Source organism: Vipera ursinii (assembly GCF_947247035.1).
Source record: "Vipera ursinii genome assembly, chromosome: 2".
NCBI lineage: Eukaryota > Metazoa > Chordata > Lepidosauria > Squamata > Viperidae > Vipera > Vipera ursinii.
Window position 1 is genome coordinate 48,535,965 of NC_139513.1, and position 20,925 is coordinate 48,556,889.

The 20,925-nt window shown below is 43.5% G+C and overlaps 1 protein-coding gene across 1 annotated transcript in view; it reads right to left on the reverse strand.

Annotated features, from left to right (window-relative positions):
- SRGAP3 (SLIT-ROBO Rho GTPase activating protein 3) overlaps positions 1-20,925 on the reverse strand; it is a 205,769-nt gene that overhangs the window by 100,993 nt on the left and 83,851 nt on the right. The window contains exon 2 of the mRNA XM_083357001.1: positions 7,219-7,414. Within this exon, the coding sequence (XP_083213127.1) occupies positions 7,219-7,414 (196 nt within the window). The remainder of the gene's footprint in view (positions 1-7,218; positions 7,415-20,925) is intronic.

The following is a 20,925-nucleotide window of genomic DNA, read 5'->3' on the forward strand; positions in this document are numbered from 1 at the left end:
TTTTTATTTAAGTAGCAAGCTAAAGGCTTCTTGAAGGTTGTTGATCTATTCTATACATAAGAATATAGAGTATAGGTAGAGCACATTCCTGTGGATCATGCATAAGAGCGTCCATTGCTGATTAGTTGGTTTGCTGCAATAGTTGCAAGCTTCCTCAATTGTAATGCTAAGCAACAGTCAGCTATCCTTATCCATATAATTAAGCTACATGAAGCTGATATTTTGTTTCCTCACTGGGAGATGACAAACTAATATTTATCTATGTCTATTTCAGCAAGCTAAGAAGTAGGTAAAAGTCTATGCATACAGGATATATATGTGTTTTAATATTTTCTAGATCACTCTATTCACAAGGTTAATTCTGAGTCCTGAGATCTTGACTCTAGAGGACACTAGACTTGGTTAAAATATTCTAAGTCATAATTCCCATCTATTAGCTGTAGTAAGAAAGTACAAAGCAGAGAGGGGCACGCCTGCATTTGGGAAGCCTTTATCTTCCAAGTACCTTTCCCATGTACTCAGGTTAGCAGGAATTCAGTATGACTAGACTGTACACAAAATACATCAATTCACTGAAGTAGCTGGGTTCATATCCAGGCAAATAGCAGTAACATTAATTCTCAAAGCTAGCAAGCCTCCTACATTATTCCTACTTACTCCTCCTATTTCCATTAAACATACTTCTTTTAACATAGCAGTCACAATCTTCAAGTGACCACTTCATTTTTAAAATATGTTAAACTAGCCTGGGAATATTTCAGAACCAAGTAACAGAACAGTAATTGCTGGAATAAACATAATAAACTTATTTGCAGCAGCAGTGCAGAAGCTTCAATTAACCAGACTTCTTTTTAGCTCCTCCACTTTGAGTGTCACAAGGGAGGAAAGCTCTTAGGCCTGCATACAAAGCCTAAATCATTAGCACAGCAGAGATGGATGGAGGAAGAAACAGCCAATGGCAAGAGTATCCACATGAATTGTTCTGCTCTTTTCAGTAACAATATATTTGAGATAATATGATCTCAAGTAAAATGTTGAAATGTATTTCTCACATGGAAACACTTAGACCCTTTAAGGACAATATACAGAAAAAGCAGCAGGACTTTTTTCTATTATGCTTTTAAAATACTGATTTATCTCTGGTTCTTTCTGCCTTAAAGCAAACAGATCTTTGTCCAGCCCCTTAGAACTACTGCTGTTTGGAAGATTTTCTCTGAATCCAAAATATCTTCTTTTCCCAAGCAATGAACAAGAAGGTTAGAGGAACATACTTTGGTTAAACCAGCTTCAGAACGGGCCTGTGATTTGAACAGTGCCAATAATTAACAATCCGGAAGAAGGAATAAAAACATCATTAACAGCATGTTTATATTTACATTTATTTTTAAAATATAAATAAAGTAAAATTCAAGATGCAAACAATAGTTCAATGCCTTTTCCCTGCCCTTCAAACACATTAGTCTAGAGAAGAGCCAAAACCCTCCAGCTGCTTTTGTTTGGAGACTTAGAAATAATTAGTTCAACATTTGCAGTATGTTCCAGGGGCTTGCTCAATCCATTCACCAGATGTTGCTCTCAGATCCATCTGGCTGCCGAAATGAATGGAAGAGCCACAATAAGCTGGCTTTGCTCTTTAACTGCAACAACAGCCACCAACTTCATGGGTCTCATAAGGATTTCAAGCCCATTAAGTTTTGGGCCCTTCTTTCTTTTCTTCTTAGTCTCTCCTAACCTCATTATTAATGCCCTTAGAAAAGATAGATACACAAATATGTTTTTTCTTTCTCAAGCAAGAAAAATATGCTGTGTATAAATACAAAAAAAGAAGCAAGACAAGTTCTGAGATTTAGGCAACTAGCTGGCATGATATAAATTGTAATCCTTTAAAATAATGATTTGTTTTAAGCACCTGAATAGTCTTCTATCTTGTGAGATTTGGCAGCTTTCCCAACTATAAATGACAAGAGTCATTAACCCTATAATAAGTAAGTATACACATTGCTCAGTTAGTCTGTCTTTTGTATGGCAGCTTTATGTTTTTATTTTAAAATATTGAATTGTTTAGGACAGGCATGTCAAACTTGCGACGTCACGCGACGTCGCGCGATGTATCGGAGCTTTTTCCCCATTGCCGGCAATGGGGTGGGGGCGGTTTCGTCGTGACGCGTCTGGCCCGTGGGCCGGCAGTTTGACACCCCTGGTTTAGGATATTGTCTTGAATAGGTACCACTATGGTGGTGTGAGAAGAATCCAGAGAAGGAAATATCTTGAGAAATATTAAAAAGGCAGAATATATTTCTCCAAAGGAATAATGGAGAAGAACTTTAAAAAGCAGAAACTTCTCCCTCCACCAGCCAGAAAACTCAGCAGAAACCAGCTTTTAGAAATGCAGATGTAGTAATCCTTTCAGGAAGGTTGGGGCCAGGAAGCTAGAAGCTGATGAGATTAGGAAGACAAAGACCTCTAAAATCTACATACCCCACCCAAACTCTAAAAGACATGACCTTTGGGAACATAATAGGATTAACCCACCAATACCAAAAGGGCACACTCAGACTCAGGCCAAAGTAGATGACATAGAAAATGCAAAACCTCAAACAGGAACAGGAAACAACCTCAAGAGCCCTAGAAGGTATAAAAACCCACCACTCCCAGCAACATGTGATCAGCTTTCCCAGAGCTATGCTTCTGTCTGGCTTTGCTCTTCAATAAACTCTTTCTAAAGCAGTTTCCATTTTGTTTATTCCCAGCTTGGACTAGACCCTGATGAAGATTTTTCTTTCTATAGTGATAAGGTAACAGCACTTGGTGATGTCATGTTGGCCACATGACCATGGAAATGTCTTTGTACAGTGCTGGCTCAATAACCTTGAAACAGGTATGAGCACTGCGCCTTGTAGTCAGCAATTAGCGGAATAAAATCTGCAGTGAGTCCTTTATCTTTACTGCTACAAGAGTAATATATGCACAAAAATGGAAAGACTGACAAATATCCGTTATGAAGGAATAGAAGACAACTAAACTAGACTAGACTAAAGAAGTCTAAATGACAAAATTAACTTTTTCGATTAGAAAAAGATGAATGACTACATGTATTGGTGACTGGAAACCTTTATGGATTTTTTCTGGGGAAAAAAAGAAAAATAAAATTGTGATTTGAGATTGAAGATTAAAACGGGTAGTTTATGGAAAAAAGGAAACTATAGCGTAATTTTAGAGAAGAGGGTAAAATATAAATGAACTTATAACTGTTCACAAATGAACAGAAGCTACTTCTTAATCTTTTCCTTTTTTCTATTTGTTCTTACTATTTTTCCTTATTTCCTTTGTTTCTTTTCTAATGTTTGCATAGATATACATATCTGTTGTATATAGTTTCTGAATATATATACACAGGCCTGTTCTGAATACTATATTAGTATTTAAATGTATGGCATTTGCTGAGTGCCAGTTTGGAGTATTGGAGAAGGTGCTGACTAGAAACAAGAAGACTTGAGTTATGTAGTCCCATTTTAGGCATAAAAGCTGACTAGGTAACTTTGGGCCTCTCATCACAATTCACTTCACAGGGTTTTTGTTGTAGAGGAAATAGGAGGCAGATATTTTTGCCATGCTGAGTTGATAGTTAAATAAAAAAGACAGGCTAAAAATTTAATAATATACCCTTCTTAAGTTATCTCTAAGTTTTCATTTTGACCAGGAATGCAAAAGTTAACGATAACTCAGATGAAGAAGTTGCCAATCATTACCCTTTTTGATTAAGCAGAGAATAAACCTTCCCATTATTAAGCTTAATAATGAATTGAGCTAGTGAAATCAAATCCATCTCCAGATTAATTCCACTCACACACTTTTCTGTCAGCGTTCCACCCTGCAGTTATCATCATTGTTTTATTCTTGGCATAGCTATGGTTCCAAAACGAGTTTTCCTCTAAGAATCTGCATTGCACTAAATTAATGTAAAGAGACCAACTGGATACAATTGCCCCTTAATGTCTCCTGCAGACATATGGTCTGTGTGGAGTGATTTTGTCATGCTTCTCCCAGGAATAGGTAAACATCTAGGTTTTTCAGACTTAGATCCCTTATTCCAGGGCTTTTCAACCAGTGGTACGGGTACCACCTGTGGTACATTGGCACCTGGCAGGTGGTATGCGACCATCCTAGAAAAGTGGTAGTGGGAGAGAGGAATGAGCTGAACCAGTGGCAGCAGCACCGCACAAGCCTGAGTGAGAGACAGCTGGAGCTGCAGGACTGTCAGGGCTCAGTGGAAGCGCCAGGATCAGCGCCAGGCTCCAGCTGGAGCTCGGCGCTAATCCTGACGCTTCTGAGCCCAGAAGAAGCACCAATCAGCTGGAATATTGCAGCTTCTCCAGTGTCTTGTGATTTACATTCAGATGCTTGGCAACTGATTCATATTTATGACTGTCACAGTGTCCCAGGGTCATGTGAAGTGACCAAAACCTGCTGCAACCACCGAGCAAAGGGGGGGGGAATAAAAAACAAACACCCCCCACCCCACCCCCACTGCCAATCCTCAACAGAAATGCTCACAACAATGAAAACCTCAGACAGGAGGAAGAGTGCCCCCAGCTGGGCAGGCAGGTGTCTTGATCAGCTGTGGCTTGGGGGGCACTTTTTCCAATGCCATTGTAACTTCAAACAGTCACTAAGCAAACTGTTGTAAGTCGAGGACTACCTGTTCTTCATCACTTTTTTCTTTTTTTGGGGGGGGGTCATCAAGTGTTTGACACCTTGCTGATGACTGGGTCACTAGGATGTTGCCATATCCTAAAAGTGGTACAATAGGTGAAAAGGTTGAAAAGCCCTGGCTTATTCATCACCTTCACGATTGAAGGCTCACAGACCCACTTAGGTGATGATGTTACTTAGTCACGTAATCAAATGTCTGCAGGCAATCGTCCAAGCTCGGAGAGCACAAGGACCTCACAGTTCAACCCTGAATTACAGATATTCTCCTCTATTAATATGTTTACTATATGAACAGCAGATGTCATTTCTCGGAAGAAAAACATGTGTCTCCAAATTTCTTGTCATTGTATTTTCTTGATCTTTCTGCTTAGCCAAACAGCAGTTTCATCGGTTTAAAATGCCCCAAATAAGACACCACCTCACTTGCATCATATTACTATTATTTGGCAATTTGTAGCCAGATTTCAAGAGCATGACCTTGGAAGACTCCAGGAGGCACAAAGAAAAAAAAACTGTTCCATTACACTGCTATTGTTCTTCCATTTTCAGCAGTGTAAACTTGCTGGGCTCCAGAGTATGCAAATAAGTACTCAGGAGCAGGGAAAATGCATTATGGAAACTGCCGATTCTTAGCTTAGCATTTTCCAGTATCCAGTATCATAACACTTAATTGCCAGGAAGTCAACAAACATTATTGTCATTAGTCAACAAACAAGCAAGGCATAAAAGTGCTTTATTCTGTGCTCCTTCTGAAAGCTTGTATCTGTTGCTACCCTACTGGAAATGGAAAATATGTCTGCCTAGCTCAGACATGTCAAACACAAGGCCCGGGGGCCAGATCCAGCCCACGAAGTGGTTTCATGCAGCCCGTGAAGCCATCCTGGAAACAGTGAGGGACCGGCCCCCACTGCCTTGGCCCTGGCCCAGAGACCCTCCTTCTGCCAGAGACCCTCAGATCTGTCCCACTCCTGCCCAGGCCCCCATAGGCACCCTTGATGCGAATGATATAGAGCTGGCCACGCCCATCCAGTAGGCCATACGCACTCTAGCCACGCCCACCCAGTAGGCCACGCCCACCCTGGCCATGCCCACCCGGCCCCCTGAGGGCAACCGCAATGCTAATGCGGCCCTCAGTGAAATTGAGTTTGACACCCCTGTCCTAGCTAGAGAAAGGGCAAAATTTCAATCATTTGAATATCTCTTTTGCAGTATGGCAGTATTTTTTTTTTATCCTCAGCAACGTGAAGATGTGAGCCAGCAAGGACACAGCCAGCTGTGGAATTCTGGGAGTTGAAACCTACAAGTCAAGTTGCTGAGGTTCAGAAATGTTTTTTTTTTAAAAAAAAATAACATGCATTATTACTTCCATCCAGATTATATTAGTTTTCACATCCAGGTATACCAATCTCTACACAACTGTGATTATTATCACAGCACTAAATGAATTATAAAATTGAAGGAACCTCTAATGTCCCTTCCAACTCTCTTATTCTGTTATCTCATCAGAGTAGCAATAATATGTACCAACCATCTTTACACACCAAGGGGATCAGGTAAAAGGAAATTAACAATAGAGAACGAAAGAGATTTCAGTAAGAAATGTAATGCAAACACATTCGGAGCAAAGTTGAATAAAATAAGGACTATTTCCCCAACATCACATAGTTGAAGGTTTCAAACTGGGGGTGGGTATCATTGAGGTACAAAATAGTTTGGACCAGCAAATAACCAATACTTGCACTGTAGGAAGACTCCTGGAAAGAAAACATAAAAGTTCAGCTAGTGAGCTGCTAAAGAATCCACAGTATGAATATAGTTTTTCTTCTAACATGGACATGTAGAGTTCATTTGGAGTTCAGAATTTAAAGATAACATCAGAAAATGATGCACACTAAAAAGTATCAGTCACACTTTCCCAAAGCAGACACCAGATTAAAAGTGGAAATCAAAGGGAATGCCTAATAAAAGTATCCTGAAATACTAATGAAAAGGAAGAGAAAAGTACCTATCTGTTTACATTCCTGGATACTACTGTCTAGATTCTGTAAGACAAAGCAACTTTGGAAAATAAGGACATCTGCAATAAATATTATGCCAGTTAATATAAACATTCATTCAGAACTTCCATACAGAAATTCCAATGAAGGATTTATATCAATATAAATAATTACGTAAGTTCAATTTGTGCAAACCTTATCCCCATAAAATATCTACCACATCCTTCATCAAATGCAATTATGTTTCCTTACGTTGTCTTGTTGAAGACATCCCAAAACAACAATACCAATGACTGGACCTTAAACTTTATTTCATTTACCCATCTATAAACACATTCCTAAAATCTGAGGAGCTTCATCAATTGCTGTCAATTTCTTTTGTTCAATCTCCCATTTCCGTCCCCAGCAATATTATAAAAGAGTCTGTCATGTTGAGGTAACAACCAAGGGCACATTCTTAAGCGATCATCTGGAACAGCCAAGATCAGTAAATAGACTACAAACTTACTTGAATTGATGGTGTTCTCGGGAGCTACGAATCTTGGAAGAAAATCTTTCTGCTAATTTTTCCAGATTCCTGGAATATTCCAGTTCAATCTCAGCCTTTCTACGGAAGAACTCCTGAAGATCTTGCAAAAGTTGCAATCGGGATTCAGACTGTTGTTCTAGGCATTTGAACTGCTCCACCAACTGGGTACGAATTTCTGCAACCAACAAACAAAGAAGAAAAAGAATTTATGAATACCTAAGAACAACACTGACATGTATTCAATTTAGCTTATTTTATGCCAAAAACAGAGCAAACCACACCAGGTTGCAGTGTAGGAGCCATAGAAATACAGGTAGTCCTCAACTTATGACCACAACTGAGCCTAAAATTTCCCTTGCTAAGCAAGACTGTTGTTAAGTGAGTTTTGCCCCATTTTGCAACTTTTCTTCCCACGGTTGTTAAGTGAATCACTGCAGTTGATAAGTTAGTAAAAGTATTGTTAAGTAAATCTGGCTTCCCCATAGACTTTCCTTATCAGAAGATCCCAAAAGGTGATCACATAACCCTGGGACATTGCAACCATCAAAAACATGCCAGTTGCCAAGCATCTGAAGAATTTGTATTGCATTGTTTGCATGAAAAACGGTCATAACTCACCATTTCCAGTGCCTTGTAACTTTGAATGGTCACTAAATTGATAGTTTTAAGTCAAAGATTACCTATATTGAGCGTTCTCTGTACAAGAACAACGATCTGTGATTATTTATTCTGTAAAAATGGCTGGTTTTGCTCAAACATTATGGAGTATATAAAGAAGAATCAGAATGTCATATCAGGGGTCCCCAACCCCCGGTCCATGAACCAATATCTGGCCGCAGCATGCCAGCAAACAGTCCATGCAAACATCTACGGCAGGGGTGTCCAAACTTTTTTCAAAGAGGGCCAGATTGAATGAAGTGAACATGCTGGAGGGCCGAACATTTTTCCGAACATTCTTTGAACAATTACAATTAAATGCAAATGAATTATTTTATGCCAAGTTAATTGCAAATGGCATACTTTTCATTTTATAACATAAGATCAACTGACAGCTGAGTTTTCACAATGTATTTTAAATAAATTTAAAAAAAAACTTACTGTGTGAGCTGTTACCAGAGAATCTGACCTTGTCAAACTTACTTTGACAAGGTCAGACTCTCTGGTAACAGCTCACACACTTCCACCACTTCACAAATTCTGCTAGGCCAGGGCCCTACCTACCCCTGTCCAGCTCCCCACATCCCAGCCCATAAAATGGCTGTGAAACACAGAATGCGCCCACGTGCACACACACACACACACACAGACACACCCGCCCTTCCCTGGACGTCACCTTCGCCCAGGGGAGCCAGAGGGCTTCGAAGCCGGGGCAGCTACGGCGGCAAAGAAGGCGCGCCCTCACTGCACCGGCACAGATGCCGCGCCAAGCTCGCAGGGGGGAGGAGCGTGGCGGTTCGGTCAGACATGAAAAGGTGCGGGAAGCGGCCGCCGCCTGGTAACAGCGCCCGGGCTCACAACGTGGAGGCGGCGAGCAAGCACGCGCTCAGGGCGAGGCGGCCGCGGTCTGGTGAGGGAAGAGAGCCGAGGGAGTGGCTGGCCGGGCTGTGCTGCTGCCGGGGTGCCCACTCTGCTCTGCCTGGTGCCAGCTCAGAGACTCCGCCCGCCAGGCCCTTCTCCAGCTCAGCCAGGCCAGGCGCGCACCGTCAGCCTCGCTGCACCGGCACAGACGCTGTGCCAAGCCTGGGGCGGGGGGGGAGGAGCGCGGCGGTTCGGCCAGGCAGGAAAAGGTGTGGGAAGCGACCGCCGCCTGGTAACGGTGCCCGGGCTCACAACGTGGAGGCGGTGTAGCGAGGCTGACGGTGCTGCCAGGCAGAGCAGAGCGGGCACCTCGGCCGAGCTTTGCTCGGCAGCAGCGCAGCCCGGCCAGCCACTCCCTCGGCACTCTTCCCTCACTGGACCGCGGCCGCCTCGCCCTGAGCGTGCGCTTGCTCGCCGCCTCCACGTTGTGAGCCCGGGGGCCGTTACCAGGCGGCGGCCGCTTCCTGCACCTTTTCCTGCCTGGCCGAACCGCCACGCGCTCAGCCAGGCCAGGCACGCACCGTCAGCCTCGCTGCACCGGCACAGATGCCGTGCCAAGCCCGGGGCGAGGGGAAGGAGCGTGGCGGTTCGGCCAGGCAGCCGGCCCTTCAACCCACCGGAGGAGTGGCAGATCGGCGCGGCCGGAGTCGGGAAAGCCACTAGAAGGGGGAGGGGAGTCACCTCTCCCCGCCGGGGGGTCGCCCAGCCCGTCCTGGGAGGCTGACATTTCTGCAGCCGAAAAAGTCGTCTCGGATTCCATGGCGGAAGGTCACCCCCGGGACTCCAGCACCAGGCAGGGCTGAGAGGGGGAGGGGGGGAGAAAGAGAGGGAAGGAGACAGGGAGGAGAAAGGACGAATGGGGGGAGGGAGGGAAGGAGAAAGAGAGAAGGAAGGAAGGAAGGAAGGAAGGAAGAAGAGAGAATGGAGGCAGGAGAGAGGAAGAAGAAAGAGAAAAGAGAGAGAGAGAGAGAGAGAGAGAGAGAGAAAGAAAGAAAGAAAGAAAGAAAGAAAGAAAGAAAGAAAGAAAGAAAGAAAGAAAGAAAGAAAGAAATCGGAGGCTTGGACAGACCCCACTCCAGGCTCTGGGGCCACCGCCACGGAATGCCCAGCCTCGGGGGGGGAGTCTTCTGCAGGCGTGCCCTGGCCCCCTCCCCTCCCTCCCTCCCGCGGCCCGTCCCCAAGGTGGCGCCCGCGGGTCCCCGGACTCACAGCACGCAGAGGGCGAAGGCGCCGACCACGCTCTCGCTGTCGCGCACCAGGAAGCTGCTGGCCTGCCCGGCCCACGCCAGCAGCTCCTCGGCCGCCACCCGGCTCAGGTCCTTGTGGTACCAGAGCGGCCAGCCCGGGAGCCCCAGCGCTGCCGGAGCCGCCGCCATGGGCAGACGCGGCGCGCAGGGAAGGTGCTCAGCGGGACGGACGGGCAGGCCGAGACCCCCGCCGGCCACCCCCTCGCCCACAGCGGCGCATGGCCCAACCGGAGACCCCCGGACGCTCAGGGCATGCCCAGCCCAGCGGCTCCTCCTCTGGGCTGCGCTCCGGCCGGGATGAGGGCGCGATCCGCTCTCCGCGTGCTTCCCCTGCGCACTGGAGCCGCCCCGGGCCCCAAGCAGGCCTGGCGGCGGCGGAGGAGGAGGCGGAGGAAGCCGCGTGGAGCCCCGGAGCCTGGCTTGCAGCAGCTGGGCCAGCCTGCGCTTCCTGGGGCGGCCCCTCGGCGGGGGAGGCGGGAGCAGCTCCCGAAGGGGCGGCCCTCAATCAGAAGGGAGGGCCGTGGGAGGGCCGCATTTACATACAGCAGGGAGGGCTGTTGAGGGCCGTATTAAACCGCCCCGCGGGCCGCAAATGGCCCGCGGGCCGGACTTTGGACATGCCTGATCTACGGGATGTAGGCAGTACATAAAATCACGCTCCCTCCGGTCCACAGGAAAAACCTCTCTCCACGGAACCAGTCCCTGGTGCTCAAAAGGTTGGGGACCTCTGCATTATATGGAACAAAATACAAAGCGATAGCAAAACATCTTATAAACCTAAATAATCTGATTCTTATTAATTTACAGATCTCTTGTACTTATATCATAATAGGTCAGGTAGCTAGACAAAGGAAAATGATTTTGCCCTGCAGTTTTCCCATGGTTGCAAATTAAGTCTTCTCTCTGTTTCTCAGACTACTCTTTGTAGGCCTCTGGCTTACCTCCTCCTAGAGCAGACATGTCAAACTCGCGACGTCACGTGACGTCGTGCAATGTATCGGGATGGTTTTCCCATTACCGGCAATGGGGTGGGCGCGGCTTCCAGATGACGTGTCCGTCCCACGGGCCGGCAGTTTGACACCTCTGTCCTAGAGCCTTCTCCAAGGAATTTCTGTGTGCATAATCTTTATTACATGTTCATGCAGGACCTGTTACCTCTGACTGGTCCTTTTGCTTATCCACAGACTGGTCATCACAAGTGCAGGATCCTGATGTCTGTTTCAACAGGCTTTGCATAACATTTCTGTGAAACATTTCTTTTTCTTCTGAGAATGTTCCCTTTGTCACTGTTTTGACATTCATTTCCCATAATGTGTGAGACAGGGCCTTGTTAACATTCCCTCCTATCACTTTCCCAGCTTTCTTGATATTCTTTGCCTGGCCTTGTTGATCATCTTGCCCTATTCTGGTTCTCATCCCTGGATTCAGCCTTGCTCTTGTTATTCACTTCTGTCATTTTTGTGTGCTCTGTAGGATTTTCCCAGCCTCATTTCAACCCCTTTAAAATTTTATTCTCCACTCACACGTTAAAGTGGCTACATTCAAATCGATGGTTTTCATTATAGCCAGTTGCGATATGTGATAAAATACAAATGCTAACATAAAATGTAATAGCCTTATACCAAAACAGGTTTCCCTATATCTGCACAAAAGCTGACCTCGCGCTTTCTCTTATATTGTGCATGCCCAGATGAGCATGAATGAGTAGAATACATAATTAAATAGACTGACTTCACATAAGTACATAAATACACAATTGGATTGACTTTAAAATATTCACGCTGAATAATGTTCCCTTCCTGCTCTGATAGGAAAAGAATAATTGGGCTAGGATTGAAGTATGTACAGTGGAATTAGAGGGAGAAAGCATTTTCACTGCCTTGAAAAGCAGAATGAACCGACAGAAAATCTCTCCTGAATGTGTGATATATTAAAACAACCTGTTCTGCTCTCTCTTTTGATATAGAGCAGGGGTGTCAAACTGCCTGCCTGCGGGCCAGTTTGCATCATGCGGAGGTCGCGCCCACCCCAGCTCCAGCAATGCAAAAAAAGTTGTGATACTTCACGTGATGCGGCGAGTTTGACACCCGTAATATAGAGAGTTGAAAAATTAATAAAAGCCATGCAGTCAAGCCATCTGTGTTCACAGGGCTTCCAATATTTTTTTACAATAAAGGTAAAGGTAAAGGTTCCCCCGCACATGCGTGCTAGTCGTTTCCAACTCTAGGGGCCGGTGCTCATCTCTCTTTCAAAGCCGAAGAGCCAGCGCTTGTCCGAGGACGTCTCCGTGGTCATGTGGCCGGCATGACTAGACGCCAAAGGCGCACGGAACGCTGTTACCTTCCCACCGGAGTGGTCCCTATTTTTCTACTTGCATTTTTACGTGCTTTCAAACTGCTAGGTTGGCAGAAGCTGGGACGAGTAACAGGCGCTCACTCTGTTACCAGCACTCGGGATTCGACCCGCCAAACTGCAGACCTTCTGATCGACAAGCTCAGCGTCCTAACCCACTGAGCCACCGCGTCCCTCTTTTTTTACAATGCTATAATATAATTCACAATTATCATGTCAAAGGAGAAAACAATGGAAAAACACTTTTCTAGAGGAAGAAATGGCAGAATGAAGACAGCTCCACAAAAAAGAAGGGTCAACAATCTTGGCGAAGAATAAAGAACCAGTGAGTAGACAGTTTCTTTAAACCTCTTTGGGAAAGGAGAGGATGGGAGATCACCCACAAGTTACTCCTTGCAAGGAGACCATAAAACTATGGTCTCCAGCAGATTTTGAGCACTGGAGATGAGGGAACAGCCATTTTGCTAAACCGGAATTGACACCTTTAAAAGGACACTAATTTCACATACTTCCTTTTCTAAACAGATTTGGAAATTGTTTATTAACTATTTTTCAGTCATTAGAACCGTTGGATCAACACATCTGAAAACACTGGGTGAATCTGCCTTCAATCCTTAAGGAAAGAAAAAATTAATTACAAGCTTAAGTACCTAAACACTGAAATAAATAGCAAAAAGCTAATGGAAACTTTGTTTTTTAATTATAAAAAGTTATAAATAGGTTGGGAGTTCATATAAATTATGAGTCTCTCCTGTGAGGGAGGTGGACACTTTCTAAAAAAAGAGAGAGAGAAGTTGAAAGAAGATTTTGGAATTGATTATAAAGAATTCTTTCTATGGGAAAGTTGGCTTGCTTTGACTTTTTTTCTAAGACGTAAAAATTGGACACTAGAGGAAACTACAGATTATTTATTTAATCAATTTATATAACAACCCATATCCCAAGCAAGTTTATTTTTAACGAAAGGAGAATACATAAATTTGGTTAACGGCTACAGAATTACACAAAATACTACAACATTGGAAATACTAAGGTATAGCTTTGAAAAATGGAATTGGAAATTAATATCAACTATGTCAATAGTGATGTTAGTTTCTATGGATACACTGTGTCCATAGATGTTTTAGAAGAAATGGAAGAAGAGGAATAAGTGTTATCTAACAAGACAGAGGAGCTGTGACTGAAAGTGGATGACAGGCTACAAAAATGACATTAAAAAGTTGTTTTATTAGATATACAAAAGAAATTAGTTGACGCTTTAAAAGTCAAAAGGAATTACAAATAATAAACCAAGACAGGGATCTGAATAATTGTTTACACTAAATTTACCCAAGAGTTTGATAAAGCTTGGATAAATCTTGTGAGACGAGATTAAAAAAAGAAATGAAAAGAAATCAAGTTCTAGGACATTACTTGAATAGACAAAAGATTAAGGCTGTCGGAAGTAAAAGGAAGGAATATGAAATTGGTTTCTTTGATTAAAGAAACCAATATATAGTGTATTAAAATAGATATGTTGCCATTATTGACAATCCTTAATGGACTTTTGCTGACATGGACTAAAATGGCAATGCTTTATGGATAAGTATTATTATTATTATTATTATTATTATTATTATTATTATTATTATTATTATTATTATTATTATTATTATTATTATTATTTAGATTTATATACCGCCCTTTCCCGAAGGACTCAGGGCGATTTACAGGATATTTAAAAGAAAATCAATACAAAAGTTAAAACAAATTAAAAAAGATTAAATGAAACCCTGAGAGAAAATAAAAACCCCAGTTAAAATTAAAAATAAAAATAAAAAATATATAAGAGATTGGACATAGTTTGAGGGGATTATTGGTTGTTAATTAAAGTTATTAAAATTGTTTATACTTGTGATAAAAGTTGGGAGTAAATTTTTTATTTCTTTTCAATTGTACTATTCTTTCATTTCTTTGCATTCTCTACATGTTTTTCTTTGTCTGTCTGTCTGTCTGTCTATCTATCTATCTATCTATCTATCTATCTATCTATTTATCTATCTATCTTTTTCTAATGGGTGGAAGCTCATTAAAGACAGATCCAACCTGGAACTAGGGAGAAACTTCCTGACAGCAAGAACAATTAGCCAATGGAACAGTTTGTCTCCAGGAATTGTGCATGAATCATCATTGAAGGTTTTCAAGAAAAGATTGGGATGGTATAAACGGTCTTCTGCAGGGGATTGAACTAGAAAACCTTCAAGGGCCTTTCCAGCCCTATGATTCTAGGATTATTTTTTTAGTTTGTATTAATCTTTATTATTGCAATTATTTATTTATATATCAATCAAATTTATACACCTGCTCATCTCACCAAAGCTGACTCTGGAAGAACAATATGAACAATAATTAAAAACAAAACTTGTACGATATATATATATATCCAACCTTATTAATAAATATCATAAAAGTGAAAATACAAACCCTAGGAGAGGGAGGATAAAAATGGTCACTTCAACAATGGAGCCATCTGAGCAGGTCCCCGTCATCTCGGAACCCCAGGCCTGACAACATAGCCATGGCCTGAAGGGCTTTTCAGAATACCAAAAGAGATGGAGCTAGTCTAATTTCGGAGGGAAGAATAAGATACACAAAGACGGTACATCTTTTGGGACCCATCAATAAAGTTCCTTGGCCAATGATGCCTAGTCTGCCAGGATTAGTTGGATCTATGCCATGAAAGGCTTTAAAGATTAAAATCAGCATAACTGCAATTGAACCTGGAAGCAAATGGGCAACAAATGCAAATTCATGGAGCAGAGTTATGATGCACAATTCTAGAAATTCACCTAGCTGCCTGCGCTACTGTATTCTGTACCAAGTGAAGTTTCCAGATACTGTATAATTTATAAATTAAGTTATAATCTTTAATAAAAAAAATTAAAAAGGGGGGGACCTTGTTCTCCACTGCCCCCATTGTCTGTGAGCTGCCACTGAGGACAGAGCCTTTCTTCTGCTTCACGGCGGAGTGTGTGGTTAGCCAACCTCTCTTAGCACTGGCTACCACACTAAATAAAAGCTCTCTAATGCTTCTATGTAGAAGAGCCCCCCCACCTCTGCGAAATGTGAAATGGCTACTCTTCCCCTCATGGGTAGCAGATGTGGAAGAGATAAATCATGTAATTTGAAGGCATTGTACGGAAAGCAATTTTCTATGTTTCCACTTAGAGCAGGGTGCTGGAGGGTAAGAAAACACTTACAGGTCCAAGTCCTGAATGTTTCAGGACTCTTGCTTCAATTTTGCTTTTCAACAAATAAACATGCATCCTGCACAGACTGTGCTGGGTCTAGCAGCATCCCATGCTGATGTGCTAACTGTCTGCAAGTTGCGTTTAACAGGAACTCAACATTTATATCAGTTTTACTGTTCCTATTTTCCAGATCTCTCTATTTTGACTCATGTTTAAAAGTTAACCTGTAATAGTCCGCAGACTCAATCTCAAGCTTAGATTCCTATTCATGTCAGAGGCACAGTTTAAGTCACTTCCAGGTTGAAAGGATTAGCCGGTGACATCACTGCCACCCGGGGGATGCCCAGGGGGGCTCATTCAGGTCCCCGTCAAGGAGCTGGAGCGAAGGATGGGAGCTCAGCCTGCTGTGCAGAAGGGTCACGAATACAGGCTTGCATCCTAAACACATGAACCACCATGCTCCTTCAAGCTTCTGTGAACTGGGACTACCATACCTCTTTTCCTACTTTCTCCCATCTTGTTTCTGCTCTATTCCCTCCCATACATTTAGAACCAAACATTTCAGGATACAATGTAGTAACATGCATCCAAGGCAGTTTTTCACAGGAGATAATGTTCTTTCACAGGCTGATGTGCATCAGGAACTAGCTGTATATCTAATATTATCTTTCACTGTGCTACACCCTCTTTAGCAAATCAAGTCATCTTACATGATATATCATCTTGTGCATCAAGAGGAAGGAATCGCTTCCTTTGACATTTTTCTGTGGTTGCTTTGACACACCCGCAACTTCCCCTTTCTCGGTCCCCCTTCTAATCCTCTTACATGATGAGAAGAAGCTGCAAATCTCTTAACATGGGATTGATTCCTGGAAGCCAAGCAAAGCCACAAAGGGGGAAATTAACCTTAGCTTCTACAAATAATTGGCGTCTAACCACTACAGGAGCACTATACTCCTTTCCAATGTTGACTAAGAAAAAACCTGCTCACATACTTAAGCTGAACATTTGCAATGTTTAGATATTAATTCATTATTTTATAAATGAAGAACAAGAAAGGGACTGTTCTGGCTTTTAAAAGTTAGCCACTAGGTACACAAATGAAGAGATCTAGGTGGTAAGAAAAGAACAAACGTGAATCCAGAGCAAAAAACATACTGATAGGATGCCCACTAGGGTTATTGCAGTTTGAAAAAATATCACTGTGCTTGCTTCATGGTGGATTTGTCTTTTGCTTATATCAAACTTTGGGGTTTCTTTTTTTCTTATGTCAACCTACTCTACATTTACAAATATGTATACAAATATGAACTTAAAATTTCCTGCCTGGGCTAGAAATTCTTGGAACTACCATCCAGTATCATACCAACTTGGACAAGACTGTCTTATATCAGCATATGAAATTGCTTCATCTAGAGTTCACTGTTCTGTTGTAACAAATGTCAGGCAAACATTTCACTGCTTAGAGATCCTTCTTCATATCTGGCCCCATACATGACACATCAATCTGCCCAAAATTTCAGATCTTCTTTTGAAATTGAGTAGGGACTAGGCAAAGCTACTCAGTAGTGGCAACTTGCACAAGAAATATGTCTTGCAATAATCTATATGGAACTGCCCCTCCAGAGCACCTGGAAGCTACAGCTGGCTCAGAATCCAGTCCTGCAGGCACTTTTTGCATTTCTCTTTATGCCCATGTAATACTACTACTCAGCATAATGATCCAAGGTGGCAGTGGTTAGAATGCAGTATTGCAGGCTAATTCTACCAACTGACTGCAGTTCGATCCTGACCAGCTCAAGGTTGATTCAGCCTTCCATCTTTCCAAGGTTGGTAAAATGTGGATCCAAATTGTTGGGGGCAATAGGATGACTCTGTAAACCACTTAGAGGGGGCTGCAAAGTACTAGGAAGTGGTATGTAAGTCTAAGTGCTATTGCTATTTGTTGGACCACCTCGAGTAAAGGATAGCTAATACTTCAAAGAAACACATTCCATCACTTAGTTACAATTCCAATTGGGGATCCATTTGATAGTTGTAATGAGTTCAGATCATAGGCTGTTCTTGGAAAAGGTATATACCAAAGAAATCATAAGAAAACATACATGCAAATGCATTACAGTTAATATGCTGAAATTAGTAGCCTGCATCTCAAATCAATATATTCAATTTCATCAGCCCTATTAACTCTATTTTTTTAATTGCTACTAATAAAAGTTCTATAAATAATGCATTTATTGTTAAAAATCTAGCATGCTAACATTCCTCCCTTTGCCCCTCAATACTGCAGATCAGTGGTATCCATCAGGTGTGTGTCAATTATAAATTAAAAGGAACAGATAAAAATATGATTTAACCAAATGTTATAAAACTGATCTTATAATTCAAGGATGTTTTTATTAAATTGCCCCTTTAATAAATGTTCTTATTCAATTAGTTTTACTGATTCAATAATTTCATGTCATTATATATCATCAATGCATGTAATTGGAGAAAATCTCCCATAAACTCAGTAAGGTTGATTTATGACAATTCACTTATTTACTTTATTTCTACTTTGCTACAATCCAGAGACTTTCAGTAGCTTATATAGCTTATAAAAACCAAGTGAAATATCTATTGCACAACACCATAAAAACCGTTGTGCAATATTAACCAAAATCAACCAATGAAAACAGAATATGGCATGATAAAATCAGTAAAAGACTCTTTGGAGCAGTTGTATCTTTAAAAGCTTCTGAAACATGAACACAGATGGGGGCGAACCTGATCTCTGCCAGGAAACCATTGCACAACGTTGACACTGTCACAGAAAAGCAGTGACTTCTCATTTCAGCCCCCCTGGGACTGGTACCTGTTTCCCTCCCTTGAACTAATTGGTCAGGTCAGCATTTGTTGGAGTTCCAATCCTTGTGGCAAGCCATAAAGAGCTTTAGAGATTAAAATCAGAACCTTAAATTGTACCAAGAAACCAGCCCGCAACCAATGATATACTGAGTCTTAAGCAACCTGACACCATCAGATCACCTTTGCCCTTATTCCTTGTTCTTACTGTGATCATCAGGGACTACGTGCACCAAGAACTGCTGAATGTCTTTAGGAACGGCTCTCAGGGAGGCCTTCTGTTGGGATAAGGGAGATGACCTTGACAGAGATACACAAACCCATTGCCAAGGCAACAACGGATAAAACAATTTTGTTAAGCCAGCAATGTCCAGACAACATTTGGAAGTGGCTAATGCAGACTCCTCCCTAATTCATGGAGGAGGAGGAGGAGGAGGAGTTTTAGTTTTAGTTTTATTAAATTTTTATACCGCCCTTCTCCCGAAGGACTCAGGGCGGTGAACAGGGCATATAATAAAAATACAAAAATACAAAAGTTAAAATAGAATTAAATTAATGCCCAAAATAAAACAATAAAATATACAAATATTTAAAACCCTAAATTAACTCCCCATCAGGCCAGGCCAGCTTGTTCGAATAGGTGGGTCTTTAACCCGCGCCGGAAGGAGCGGAGATCCGGTGCCATCCGGAGCTCAACCGGCAGTTGATTCCACAGAGCCGGGGCGCCCACAGAGAAGGCCCTCCCCCTGGGGGCCACCAGCCGGCATTCTCTGACCGGAGGCACCCTGAGGAGGCCCTCTCTGTGGGAACGCACAGGGCGGAGGGGAGTTGACGCCGGCAGCAGGTGGTCCCCGAGGTATTCCGGACCCATGCCATGTAAGGACTTAAAAACCATCACTAAAACCTTGAACCTCACCCGGAAGACAACTGGTAACCAATGCAGCTCGCGGAGCAAAGGTGTAACATGGGAGTACCGGGAAACTCCCAAGACAACTCTCGCGGCCGCATTCTGTACCAGTTTGAGCCTCCGAGTGGTCTTCAAGGGAAGCCCCATGTAGAGAGCATTGCAGTAGTCAAGACGAGAGGTCACGAGCGCATGAGTGACCGTACACAAGGCCTCCTGGTCTAGATAGGGCCGCAACTGACGCACCAGGCGAACCTGAGCGAAAGCCCCCCTAGTCACGGCTACTATATGATCTTCTAAGGTAAGCCGCGAATCTAGGAGGACTGCCAAGTTGCGCGCCCTATCCACGGGGGGTAAAGACTCACCCCCCATAAAAAGAGATGGAACATTTTGAATGTCCCGGGATGCCGGAATGTACAGCCACTCAGTCTTGTCAGGGTTGAGTTGAAGTCTGTTCCTCCCCATCCAGACCCGAACCGCCTCCAGGCAACGGGACATCACAGCGAGGGCATCACTGGGGTGGTTTGGGGTCGAAATGAAAAGTTGGGTATCATCAGCATATTGATGATACCCAACTCCAAAACCACGAATGATCTCACCCAGCGGTTTCATGTAGATGTTGAACAGGAGAGGCGAGAGAACCGACCCCTGAGGAACTCCACAAACGAGAGACCTAGGGGCCGATCTCTGCCCCCCTGCCAACACCGACTGCGAACGTCCCAGGAGATAGGAGGAGAACCACCGAAGAACCGTGCCTCCCACTCCCAATCCCCTGAGACGCCGCAGCAGGATACCATGGTCGATGGTATCGAAAGCCGCTGAGAGGTCTAATAGGACTAGGACAGAGGAACATCCCCTCCAGAGATCATTCACCAGAGCGACCAATGCCGTCTCCGTGCTGTACCCGGGCCTGAAACCCAATTGGTACGGATCCAGATAATCCGCTTCATCCAGGACCAGAGGGAGCTGATGCGCCACCACACTCTCAACAACCTTCGCAAGAAAGCGAAGGTTGGAGACTGGACGAAAGTTGTTCAACACAGCTGGGTCCAAGGCTGGCTTCTTGAGGAGGGGTCTCACCACCGCCTCCTTCAAGACGGTGGGGAAATTACCCTCACCCAAAGAAGCAGATATCACCGCCTGGAACCAGCCTCGTGTCCTCTCCCTAGCTGCATAAACCAGCCAGGAAGGGCACAGGTCCAATAAACATGTGGTGGAGCTCAGCCTCCCCATAATCCTGTCCACTTCATCAGGGGTCACAGAATCAAACTCCTCCCAGATAACATTGACAAGACCGCCCGTGTCCTGATCGTCAGACTCTGCCCAGCTGGAGTCCAAACCGGTCCGAATCCGAGCGATTTTATCCGACAGATGCTGACCAAACTCCTCGGCACGACCCTGCAATGGATCCCCCCTCACCTCCTGATTAAGAAGTGAGCGAGTCACCCTAAACAGGGCGGCCAGGCGATTATCTGCGGACGCGATGAGGGTGAAGTAATTACACCTCGCCGCCCTCATCGCTGCGAGATAA